Here is a 13,728-nt window from a genome sequence, read left to right as displayed (position 1 = left end):
TTTTACAACAGCATTTCTGGCTGTCTGGTACAGAACAGATTCTGTAATAGAAGGAGCAGTGCTTTTCTGCATCCCTATTTTGATGCAAACTAGGTATTGCCAGGAAGATACTTAGAAAAGATTATTGGAAGATCAAAAATGATCAAGATGCAATAAATGGATAAGGCAATCTTACGGGACTGTTTGCAACAATTTGCTTTCATGTAGTCTTGTCATTGGAGACAAGAATGAGGGATAGAAGCATTACATACCACTTACCACTGATGGACATTTGTCTGACATTCTTTTTTACCATAAAAAGCTCAAGGGCAGTGCCATTTAGGGCACATTACTCAAAACCTGTTCTCTTGGTCATTTTGTCGAGCTGATCGTACAAAGGTGTAGTATGAGGTAATTGCCTTTGTTTTTAGTACAAAGATCTTTTGGATTTCTTTGTGCCAATTGTCCTTTCTCAGCTGGCTTGCTGTTGTCTGTTTATTTATAAATGGATTATTATCCTTATTTATTTAAACTGGTTAGGTATTCATATATTGCTGTTTATAAAACGTTAAATACATTTTTTTAAAAAAAAATTGTCATATTTCCTTTTTTGTACTTCTATATGCATCCTTTCTGCCTTTTGCAGTTATTGATGGTAATTTTATCAATGCCGAAGGTGTATATGTGGTGTTATTAGCACTATTAAGTGGCATTTACCAATAATAAATCAATCAATAAAAATTCATTTTGGTGCTGATTCCAGGATGTGTTCAGTTATTTCACAATATATTCAAACAAATTAAAAATAGAAGATAAATTAGAAAAGTAAAGGAAGAATAAAGCTAAAACAGAAAAAGTGATAAATCCTGCTAGCAACACAAAGAACAGATGTAACCATTATCCAGCAAAGGGCTTCGACTATCCATGCCCAGTTCTAGGAGAACAGCAGGTCTTTTCAAGGCCCTCTGGAATGCTATCACAATGGAAGGCAACCAGATCTCAGAAGGAACTCATTCCAGTGGGTAGGAAACTACAACTGTGAAGATTAAATAGAGCTATAATATTTATTAAATCAGAATAAGCAAAATACTCTTTTTCTGCTCCAAAAAGTATCAAATACTTCCACCATCCTCATCCCCCCAGCTCATTAAGGTAAATGACATCCAATCCATTGGCTGATGCTTCCAGCACCTTTTCATCAAAGTTAAATCATGTCTTTTGACTGGTGCTCTAGTGTAATGTCATCCTCCCTAAATCCTAAAGGAAAAGTGCTAAATTTAGATTATGGAAAACATATCTTTTCAGACAATCTGGCATTACAATCATCTGCATTTATAAGAAATGTCTCAGAATGTGAAGCTACTACATTGGCTACATGTGTTTTAAGCTTTAGAACAACACTCTTCAGTATTACCATTAACTGCTGTGGGGAAAATACAGATTGGCAATCATGAAATAAAATATGTTTTGACTTCATTGACTATAGCTTTCCTTCAATAAAGGTTCTGCCATGTTTTTTTTAAAATGAGTATGTGATTTATAATGGAGCAATCACAATTTAATGCAACAAAATCCACAGTGCAATCATGTTTTTCCACACAATGAACAATCCCACAAAACTGGTGTTGATTGGTATTCCCTTTGTATCTTTTTCAGGGAAAGAAATAACAGCTGAAACCTTCATGGAGAAATTGGATAATGGTGCTTTGCTCTGTCAGCTAGCAGAGACTTTACAGGAGAAATTTAAAGAAAACTGCATTGAAATCAAGTTTGGGAAGGTAAACTTAATTTAGGAAAGTACATGTATGTGAGGATTTTTGTTTATTTTTTTAATGGTTTCAAACTTTCCAGTGACAATAACTAATGATTTATTTCTTTAGCCATATGTAAAATTACTAATGCTGGTGAAAGCATTAGTCTGGTTATAATCTAATAGGAAATCATGACAGTGTTTAATCAGCGGCTGTCTTCAATGTCAATTATTGGTGCAAAGTCAGGATAAACATAAAACCAAATAAATGAGCATTTTAAAGATTATATGAACACTTGCCTCTGCATTAATCTTTCCCTTGTGGAATTGCATACCAGAAGTAATAAGGCAGGGAAGCTGAAGCAATCTATACAATTTAATTACAATTTTGGGTGGGGTGTAGAAAAGATGCTGTGATGTTTAGCTCTCTTTTTGAATATACTTTGACCTGGTATGGCCTGCTTTGAAAAACAGTAATAATTTTGTAATTTTGTAATCTGGAGAAGGCTTTCCAGTTTAATGGCCTGAGGTCTTTTAAAAGTAGAAATAACAAACATCAAACATAGGATCTTCCACAGGAAAAGCTGTATTTTCCTCCTAACCTGAGTTCTATCAGTATTTTTATGTATGATGCCAAACAATAGTTTATGACTTGATCTGTAAGCAGTATCAGCTAGATGAAAGGGGTACTGAAGGTGAAAGAGCAATGAACAGAAGATGATGTCACACTGAACTATGGTAGTTGCTACAATTATTCACATTTGCTTTTCCCTGAAATGGTTAGTGCTGCCTCATAAATTAAAATGGAGATGATTTGTTGCTGCTTTACTATTTATGTTAGCACTTAATTCTTTTTTTAAAAAAATAATTTAATTTTATTTATTTTATTTTATTCAATTTATATCCCGCTCTTCTCCAAGTGGACTCAGGGCGGTGCACAGCCAGAACTAAAACACATATCAATACAAAATTTAAAATTATTAAAAGAATTAAATAACTGTGGCCCAAAAATTTAAAACATTGAAAACTAAAACCCCTTTGACAATTTAAAAAGCTAAAAAACAAAAAAAAGGGAGGGGTGTTTCACGCCAGCCCTGCTTGATGGAAAAGAAAAGTTTTTAGGGCACGGCAAAAAACCCGGAGATCCGATATCCTTCGTATCTCTGGGGGCAAATCATTCCAGAGGCCAGGAGCTGCCACAGAGTAGGCCCTCCCCTTGGGGGTCGCCAGCCGACATTGCCTGGCTGACGGCACCCTGAGGAGTCCCTCTCTGTGGGAGTGTACTGGTCGGTGGGAGGCTATCGGCGGCAGAAGGCGGTCCCGCAAATACCCAGGTCCCATGCCATGGAGCGCTTTAAAGGTGATGACCAACAACTTGAAGCACACCCGGAAGACCACTGAAAGCCAATGCAGCTCACGCAGGAGAGGTGTCACATGGGAGCAGCCCCTCGCTCCCATAATCCCCCGTGCAGCCGCATTCTGCACCAGTTGGAGCCTCTGGGTGCTCCTCAAGGGGAGCCCCATGTAGAGAGCATTGCAGTAGTCCAGGCGGGAAGTGACGAGCGCCTGAGTGACTGTGAATTGATGGTTTTTTTAATTTCCTGCCCTTATTACTTTTATAAATAACTCAAGGCCACAAATGTACCTAATACTCCTCCCCCTTCATATTTTCCTCACAACAGCAATCTCATAAAGTGGGTTGGGCTGAAAGAAAGTGATTGACCCAAAATCACCCTGCTGGCTTTCATGCCTAAGATTGAAACTAGAACTCAGTTTCCTGGTTTCTAGGCTGGTGCATTAACCATTTGATCAAATTGGTGTAGTGATTACGAATTTTTGTGGTTTTTTTATGCCACAATATGAAGGTATAAAATAACTGATAGTTCCCTTCCTTCTTGAAGTTTTTTTCCCCTTTCCAGAAGCTAGTTTCTTTTCCAAGGTAGTGTAGATGTCATGCAAATGAGAGCTGAAAACCTCACCCTAATGCTGTGCAAATGTGAGTGAGAGTGTGAGCACAAGCATATGATTTCACATTCCATATCTTAAGAATGAAAAGAAGTGGCAACACAACAGCTTTTACCATTGTCAACATTTGCCAAGGCATGTTTCCCTTTTCATGGGTTCTTGGGTAGAAGCTTCAAGCTATAATCTCCACAGCTGGAAAATGCATGTCTTCATACAAAAGAGCATTTACAGTATATGAGAATGCTGTCACATGGCATTTAACGTACTAAAGGATTCTGTAATGCTCTTCCAAAGCATGAGTTTAACTGCATTCATAATATACTGTATGTGCTACTACAGAGTCATGAGGCTGCATAAAACTTATAATGGAGCTCATGTCCAGCTGCTGTCTTGAAGATGTGGTTGGCAGCTGGAAACTTTAAGACACTTCAGCTGCTATTAAAAGTGATAAAGCACTCGGTAGGTAGGTGCAGGCTGATTGTTTTTAAAAAGGAAACAGCTGCCAGAGGATCTGTGCCTGAGACAACAGCCAAACTGCAGCTGAGTGAGTGGGAGGCAGACAGCAGAGAAGAGGTTAGAATGAAGAAAAAGGAATGAAGAAGATTTTACCAATAAAGTAATTCCATGAACTGAAAGCTTATCAGTCACGTTTTTTATACCTCAGCAGGGTGCATGTCTCCATCAGACTTCATTGACAATTATTGTCTTTGTTTCATTTCCCCAAATAAATTAAAACATTACTTTTATATCTTAATGCATTCTTTCATATAATGGGAGCTTTCTGGTTTCTTTCTGGTGCCAAATCATGCCTCTCGAAGTAGAGCTTAAGAATTTATTGCACACTGACTCTCAAAGGGATTCCTTCTTTTTCAATAATACAGAGATTGAACAAATGACTCATATTGAATCTTTGTTTAATTATATGGGAGCAAGAAATAACAAATTTTATATAAGCCATCACATATTAACCAAGCACATTTTTGCTTAGCCTGCTGTGTGAAATCCAAACCATAGTAGTTTAGCATGCTGTGTGAATGCAGGAAAATGAGTCAACTGAGTACACATTATTAAGTGAAGACAAATAAAATGTGAAGAACAGAGTTCTACCTGGTTTTATGCAGTTATCCTTGATGCAGCTTCGGTTACAAACCTACTCATTCCTCAGTTTATCTGCTAAAATCACACTACAAACCACATGTACATGTGAATATCAGTAGGGATGGACTGAAATTGTCTGCAGTTTAAGCATATTTTTAATCCAAGATTAATTCAAGTGTTATTTCAGTGATGTGACTACATAGCTTTGTGGTTAAGAATGGTGGTGAATTAAAAGCCCTGAAATATTTTGAGGGCACTGAGTAGAGAAAATTGTTTTAGGATGTTGTTTGGATGGTTCATGTACCAAGACCTTATACCTCAGCCACACACATTTCCTTAGGCAGCATTAGTAGCATGAGTATATTACTTCAGATAGGAACACAATGGTGAATAACCACAATCCAAATGATTTTCTTTTGGTAGAGGCCATCTATGTGACTGAAGTGAGCTGTGGTGGCACAGTGGTTAGAATGCAGTCTTCCAGGCTAACACTGCATTCCACTGCCAGCAGTTCGATCCTGACCAGCTCAAGGTTGACTCAGTCTTCCATCTTTCCAATGTCAGTAAAGCCAGATTTTAGGGGGAATATGTTTACAAATTGCTTAGAGAGGACTGTAAAGCACTATGAACTAGTATATAAGTCTAAATTCTATTGCTAGTGCTATTATTAAAGTGATACTTGGCTTGGCTCATATTTTATAAAAAGCTTGACAGAAAGTGCTTCAGAGTTTGAAAGGTAGCTGTTTAGGGGGGAAAATTAAATAGCTATTATCCAAAAGGATGTTTATATAATGAAAGTAAGTTTCTCAACTCAACACAAATAAATATAAATTTGAGACAGTCTATGTTAATTATATTTCAGACTTAATACTGGTTACATTCCAACATCTCTTAAGGCAATTTAATGAAAAATGTGTGCTGTTTTATGTTCACCTAAAAATAAATAGTTCCAATTCTAATAGCAAAATGTAGGTTTGATGCTTTTTCCCTTGTCAGTTTTCTAGATCTTTTTTCAGGAGCAAGACAGGAAAAAAAATGTAACAGATAGACATTTTGTTCCTCATCTTTATGTAAATTGATTTTCTGCCCACTGTGAAGTACTCTGACAGGATAAAAAAGTGTCAGCAAAACCAAAGATTAGATTTGCAGGGATCAAAATCGTGAGGTAGATAGATTAGAGGTTGTGGTCATTTTCTCATTTAGAACAAAATATTATCTCTGAAAACTACAGTGGGCTTTGTTGACACTCATATTTCATCTTCACACAATGACTCATTTGGAGTGACTAATGCTATGAGGACCCTTGGTGTCAGTAAGATGAGCTCCATCTGGCACTTTGTGTGGTCCTGCTAGGTTCTATCTCTTCCTACAAAGGGGAGGAAAAATATAGACTTCCTTTGCAACTTTCCTCTGTTACTGACCAGCCTTCAAAGGCCATGAGGGCACATCATTATTTTCATCTCAAAATAATGGAATGCAACAAACTATTTTGGTCTTGTCAGAATCAATTTGAGCATGGCTCTTTCCATGATGTAAACCCATGAGAATAGTTTCCATAAAGCCTGGATATAGGAAGCCCAAGACTATAAAGAATCCTATTGTGGAGAATCTGGGATAGCATAGAGTTCACATTTGGTGCATGAAATTTATGCAAGTCATGTAGTATACATACATTTGTGCTGGGAAAACAGCCCAAATCTGTTTCTCTAGCTGGGTGTGATGAGATACTTTGCCAATAGAAAAGACACTGTATCTCTATTCATACTCATGTTTTTTGCGTAAATTATTTCCAGATTTTTTTTTTTATTCCAAGCATTATAGTGCCTTCCCCCACCACCCACTCTCATCTCAGCTCATTTCTTTATCAGGAAACATATGTCCTCAATTTTTATTATGACACACTCTTCACATATTGCTGTATCTCATGTCACTTGTCGAAATTCTGTGCTGTTCACATACTTAATCTGCGTATTTGAGCCTCCATAAAAAGATAAAGGTAAAGATTCCCCTTGCACATATGTGCTAATCATTCCCGACTCTAGGGGGCAGTGCTCATCTCCATTTCAAAGCTGAAGAGCCAGCGCTGTCCGAAAACGTTTCCGTGGTCATGTAGCATGACTAAATGCCAAAGGAGCACAGAACGCTGTTACCTTCCCACCAAAGGTGGTCCCTATTTTTCTACTTGCATTTTTTATGTGCTTTCAAACTGCTAGGTTGGCAGAATCTGGGACCAAGTAACAGGAGCTCACCCCATTACACGGCACTAGGGATTTGAACTGCTGAACTGTCAAGCTTTTGATCGACAAGCTCAGTGTCTTAGCCACTGAGCTACTGCGTCCCTCTTGAGCTTCCATATAGAATTCTATATTTGATGTATGTATACTATTATAATGATCATTATAATGTTAGTTACAGGTAGTCCATGACTTACAACCATAATTGAGCTCAGAGTTATGGTCATAAGTTGTGACAGTCATTATTTGAGTCATTGCCTGGCTCTACTTTTTTGAGAAAGTCATTAAGCAAACACCAGGGTTATTAACCAAATGATATAATTGTTAAGCAAACATCTGAAAATAAGGATCTGATACTTGCAAAAAACAAAACAAAACAAAACAAAACCACAAAAAATCATAGTGGGGAGGAACAACCATTGGAACTTTTAAAAATGGTCATAAATAGGGACTTTAGGGGGGGGCATTGTAACTTCAAATAGTCGCTTAGCAAGGACTACTTGAATTTACCAATTTGGGTATATAATACAATTCCATGCAAGTTGGGAAGGAGGGTCTAGAGTTGAACTTCCATTGGCTTAATGGTTTCCAATTTTCAAAAGTCAAAATTGTGTAAACTGTGCAATGTTGCTTCTGCCTTCTAAATATATATGGTTTCCTTAAATATAATGCAATCACAGCAATATCAAGGTGAAATTCTACCTTGTTTTAAATTGAACACTGGGGAGAACATCCAATTTGTTTTGGTAATGATCTCTTATACCCATTCTTCTTTAATAACTTGTAGCACTGGGGAGCATGATCAGGGATTTAAAACAAAGTCCAAATAAAGGAACTCTCTCTTAGGAAAAAAGGCTACAATTCAGTGATTGAATATGTGGTCTATACAGAGAAGTATGCCAGGTTTAAACTTTAGCACAGGGGTGTCCAACCTTGGCAATTTTAAGTTTTGTGGTCTTCAACTTCAGCATGGAGGCTGGGGAGTTGAAGTTTACAAATCTTAAAGTTACCAAGGTTGGACACTTCTGCTTTAGTATCTTTCTTTCTTTTAAAGACAAGGGAATCAATATTGGGCAGAGTGACCAAATATCAAACAAAATCTTATGGGTCAGACTGGGCCTTATGTTTATTAACAATTAGAATTGGGCAATGTGTTCCCTGTGTCACTTTATGGCAGGGGTGTCAAACTCAAGGCCGCTGCCAAACCTAGCAGGAGGTTCAGCAATGCACTAGTGCGACGGCCACAAAGCGAGGTGGGTGGGGGTGGAGTACAGAGCAAGGTGGAGGGGAGGGGAGCAACCTGGCCAAAGAGAGTGAGCACGCAGCAGTGGGAACTGGCCATGCCACCCAGGCCACGGCCACTCCGGCCACGGCCCCCCTGGCCCCCCGAAGTAAACCACAATCCTGATGCAGCCCTCAATGAAATTGAGTTAGACATCCCTGCTCTATGGAAACAAAAGTTGGACTTTGAAAAAGCAAAATGGGAAGACTATGCATGCTTCTAAACTTTCATGTTGGAGAAGACTTCTGAGAATATTGTGGACAGCCAAGAAAACAAAGAAATGGATTACTGAACAAATTAGTGACTTGTGCGCTCAAGGCACAAATCACCTGGTTCAAATATAGGAGCACAGTGGCTTGTGTGGTTAGGACTCTGGGTCAGAGATTAGCAAGTCTGCATTTGAGATCTGAGTGCTGCCATGGAATGGGATGAGTTCCCATCCTTTGCTCCAACTCCTGCCGAGAACATGAAAGGAGCCCTCAACTGGGTATCCTCTGGCAATGGTGATATCAGTAATCCTTTCAGCCTGGAAGCACCTTGGTGCTTCTGACATGAGTGTAATGTGACCAGGCTCAAATTATCCAGATATATTATGCAAAGACCACAGAGAAGGCTCTAATGCTGAGAAAGTGGCAGGAAAGAGAAGAGGCTGACCAGCAATGGGGCAGATAGTAGCAATGAATATACCATTGGAAGTATTGAAGGACTAGGTTAGGGGCAAATCATGGAGAAATTTTATCATGTGGTTGCTAAGAATTGACAACAATTTGATGGCACATCATCCTAATTTCCTATGGTTATTGACTCTTTATACAATTGTTTATTATTTCTAATCCTTTAAGACTGTTTCTGAAATTATAGGACAGGACTGCCATTGAAAAAGTCAACTGTGTACTCCTCTACAGCTTGCAGCAATGTGTCCAGTGTTCTGAGGCATTATCATTTGAAGCATTTTAACATCTCTGATGGTATCCTGTTGGTTACTTATAATGCTTTCAGAGGGTCCATTTTAAAACTGGGTACTCCCTATTTTGGGAATCTAGGAGGGTACCTTCCTATTCAGGATGGATTTGTGTCATAGCAGAGATACATTTTATGTCATGAAATTTTATATGGTAAAACTGCTCCCATGTTTTTCCGAAAATAAGACCCGGTTTTATATACATATATTTTTGGCTCCAAAATAGCCATTAGGGCTTATTTTCAGGGAAACAGGATATCATGGTGATCAGCCCAGCTGGGCACTCCATCCCCCTGCGTGTGCACAAAAGGTGATGCGTGCAGGGGCCGATGTTGTCCGGCAGCAGCTGCAGCCCACTGGCCCATTGGTTGGCACACTCTGGGATTGTGCAGCCCATGTAGTGCAGGTGAATTGATTACCTGTCCAAGCAGCAGGGGGAGGCAGAGGTAGGGGGAGGCACATGAACCGGACACATCGTTTAGGCCACTAGAAAGCTGAGAATCAGGCTGGAGTGCCTGGGTCGTCACAGGAGGCTCATCTTCTTGCAGCGGCATCACCAGCAGATGGAGGCAGAGGCGCGGGGGGAGGCAGGCAATCCTGACATGCTGCACAGGCCTTAGGCAAGCCAAGAGATGGAGGGATGGAATGGGTAGGTGGCCATCTTTGTATCTCTTGGCTGATCTGCAGCCCATGTGGCGCATCTGGATCATGTGCCACCCCCCGCTTCTGCCTTTGCCTGCTGCTTGGACAGGTAATAAACTCAGCTATGCTGTGTTGCGCAGGCTGTGGCTGCTGCTAGACACTGTTGGCCCCTGCGCCCTTTCTTCCTCCAGTGCTGGCCACATCCCACACTGATGACGACCTTAACTAGGGCTTATTTTTGGGGTAGAGCTTATAAGGAGTACATAAAAAATCATGCTAGGGCTTATTTTCAGGGTAGGTCTTATTTACAGATAAACGTTATACAGTTTTCCTTTTTGTAATTTTTTTGTCTTGTCTTGTTTTTGTTTTTGTTTTGTCAATTACTTTAATTCTTTTATTGGTTTTAAATATTGGTAGATATTAATGGGGCATCATATTCACTAGAATGGCACGATTTGTACTGTTTGTGTGGGGTATATATCTTAATATTTATACATGTTGCAGAGATTAGTCCAGAGACTGGAAATGGACTGGCACACTTTTAAGTTTCCAGTCCTTTAAAAATATGCAAACAAGCAACAAACTCAACACTTTTTGTTGAAATGCAATGAAAGAATGACACATAGCTGACACATACTCACACAATCAAAATGTTAAAAAGCTTGTCATGTAAATGTATAATCTTAATTTGCCTCAAGAAAACGTAATCGTTAAAATCTGAGGATTTAATAGCAGGCTGATTCCATGGGAACAGAGTGATCATTTCTGAAGATTGCAGTTCTGTTTTCCTGCCTGCAGACTTGCCTCTGGGACACTGTGTGGTATTTGCATTATGACCAAATTTATATTCCAGCAGATTTAAGAGAAAGGGAGATTCAGTGACAGCTATGTCAATATATGCTGCCTATTAGCAAATGGCTGGAACTATTCAGGTTATTGCTAATGATAATGGTCTTCCAACTACAGGTTATTATTCTAGAAAGTGTGAGAGTTTCTCTCTTTTTGAAGTAATTCATATTGCAGAAGTTCATTTTGTAATTTTTCTCCCAGTGTCTTGGATTTCATCTCCTTACTTTCCAGACCATATTTTACTTCTCCTGACAGATAGTTAATCTGAGAATTTTGCAGCTGTACAAATAAATTCAAAGCACCAAGGCATGTGTGGTATGCACAGAGTCCTTATTACTTCGAAATCACTAAATAATCTCCATGTATGCTCACATGTGTTTTGAAGAGTTAAACTCAAATAACATGTGCATTAGTAGTTATCGGGATAATATTCACGGCATTATTCCAACTGTACTGGATGGATTACCTTTCTGGTATTATTGCTAAGAGAGAAAAAAACGCTAGGTTCTGAAATGAAAGGATATACTTTAAACCAGAAGATGAAATGACTCTGTCTCTAGCTCTCAAAATAGGTGACTGTACATAATTCTAACATGCAAGCATTGTTATAATCTTTTACATGAGCATTTTAGCTCAATTTGCGATAAGATCATGCCATTTATATCTGGGGACAGGTATAAAATTGGCATCAGATATCATGTCCAGTCTAACCAAAAACAAAAAAAAACCTTTATGAGATTTGTTAATAGCAGGCCAGATAGAATAACATAAATTTAATTTATTAACACAAACCTACTAAAGGGCATTAAACGGATGAATGCAGTAGAAGTTAATGGCTGGACAATATGCCAGTGGACCGGAACCAATAATGGTAGCAGTTCTTAATTTTACTTGTGCCAATTTCCACTAAGAAAGGAAGGGCAGCTCATGAACATTATCCCAGGTATACAGATAATAGGTATAATACATCTTTTATTTTCTTTTATAATCAACCAACCAACCAACCAACCAATCAGAATAGAATTGGAAGGGACCTTGGAGAGAGAGTTTGATACTGTATTGGAGTACTTCCAGACAGATAGCTTCCCATTCACAATTTGAGATAGGTGCCAGGGTTCCAAATAACACCCCCAAAGACAGAAGACTCCAAGGCTTGAAGTTCCTCAAAGTTCCATTTTATTAGAGATGTCATATTGGCACATCTGGGAAAACCCAAATCTGAAAGCTTCCAGGTTTTCCCCACCCAAAGGAAAGTCCAAGTCCCTGCCCAGCACCCACATGTCCATCATGTGGTCCAATCAAAGCACCGTCCCAATTGGAGAAGCCTCCCAGTTCCAGCCGTCCAGGTGCAGGGCAAGATGTCCTTGACTCCCTGAGAAAGGAATGTTACTATGACTATATATCACCCCTGCTCCATACAATCCCCCCTCCCAGTTTCCCACAGCACTAAATATGGCAGGCCTGAAGGCCCAATGCAAAATATGGCTTTCAGGCCTGACAGTAGCATGATATAAAAGTGCTATTTGTAAAGTAGTATTTTCAAACCAAGTTTAAACATATTTTATTTTAGTTCAGCAGAAAATGAAATTTAAAACTACAGAGTTAACTAATCCTTCCAAACATAGCAATTCATAAATACTATCTGTATGTACATCTGTATGTATATATGCATGCAAGACAAGTGAATTGCAGAGTGAGTGGCTAAAATTGCCTTATATTTCCTCCTGCTCTCAGTAATATCAACTCAAGTATTACTACTATTGTGCAAGGATAATGTCTTCCAGTTTCTCAAAAACTTTCTTTTTAGAATTTGGAGCAAATATGTTTCTAATGTATAATATGAATTGGGAGGGTATAACATGATGTTAACATGTGTTAATCCATCTGGACAGGATTATTTTTATAAGATTGTAAAGCTGCTTGCATTTTTATCTTGCTTATCAAGTTGCATCCATGTTCCAGAGACTCTGAAAAACCAGGACATAATTTAGGACAAACAAAGTATTTTTTTTTAAAAAAAATTATCTAAATAGTGAAGGTGGGCATGCCATATCATATACCTAGACAAAGCCAAATTCCTGTCTCTTCCCTTGGTTTCATATAGTATGAGAAAAAAATTCTACTTTTTCCAAACTCATTCCTAACATTATTGGATGTTTTTTTTAGAATAGAATAGAATAGATTTTTTTATTGGCCAAGTGTGATTGGACACACAAGGAATTTGTCTTGGTGCATAAGCTCTCAGTGTACATAAAAGAAAAGATACGTTCATCAAGAATCATAAGGTACAACACTTAATGATAGTCATAGGGTACAAATAAGCAATCAGGAAACAATATCAATATAAATTGTAAGGATACCAGCAACAAAATTACAGTCATACAGTCATAAGTGGGAGGAGATGGGTGACAGGAACGATGAGAAGATTAATAGTAGTGCAGACTTAGTAAATAGTTTGACAGTGTTAAGGGAATTATTTGTTTAGAGAGTGATGGCATTTGGGAAAAAACTGTTCTTGCGTCTAGTTCTGGTGTGCAGTGTTCTCTAGCATTGTTTTGAGGGTAGGAGTTGAAACAGTTTATGTCCAGGATGTGAGGGTCTCTAAATATTTTCACAGCCCTCTTTTTGACTCATGCAGTATACAGGTCCTCAATGGAAGGCAGGTTGTTTTTCAGTCTCAAACGTAAGTCTCCTAAGGTTGAGACTGAAAGAGTTTGAGATTTCATAATCACCATGATTTGTTCTAGGTAATCTCTGGTCCATCATATATGAAATTTAATTTTTGCCTTAGAGTTGTTGCATGATGATCTGGAAACACGGAGTATAACATCTAGATCTTTGTTGTTGTCAGATCATTTCCTAGTCCAGGTAAGAATGATTGCTCTCAGGATATCTCTGTGGGATGATTTTGCTTCAGGCATCTCATGTATTCTGACAGATTCTGATGGTCATTTCCAATTTCTCAGCA

The 13,728-nt window shown here is 38.5% G+C and overlaps 1 protein-coding gene across 1 annotated transcript in view; it reads left to right on the top strand.

Moving 5' to 3' along the window:
- Window positions 1–13,728, top strand: part of GAS2 (growth arrest specific 2) — a 101,368-nt gene that overhangs the window by 14,226 nt on the left and 73,414 nt on the right. The window contains exon 2 of the mRNA XM_070957547.1: window positions 1,636–1,757. Within this exon, the coding sequence (XP_070813648.1) occupies window positions 1,636–1,757 (122 nt within the window). The remainder of the gene's footprint in view (window positions 1–1,635; window positions 1,758–13,728) is intronic.

Source organism: Pituophis catenifer, unplaced genomic scaffold, assembly GCF_029215685.1.
Source record: "Pituophis catenifer annectens isolate HBS135680 unplaced genomic scaffold, rPitCat1.0.hap2 SCAF_1, whole genome shotgun sequence".
NCBI classification, from domain to species: Eukaryota; Metazoa; Chordata; class Lepidosauria; order Squamata; family Colubridae; genus Pituophis; species Pituophis catenifer.
Note: the sequence above shows the minus strand (reverse complement) of the source record. Positions and strands in the feature narration are given on the sequence as shown.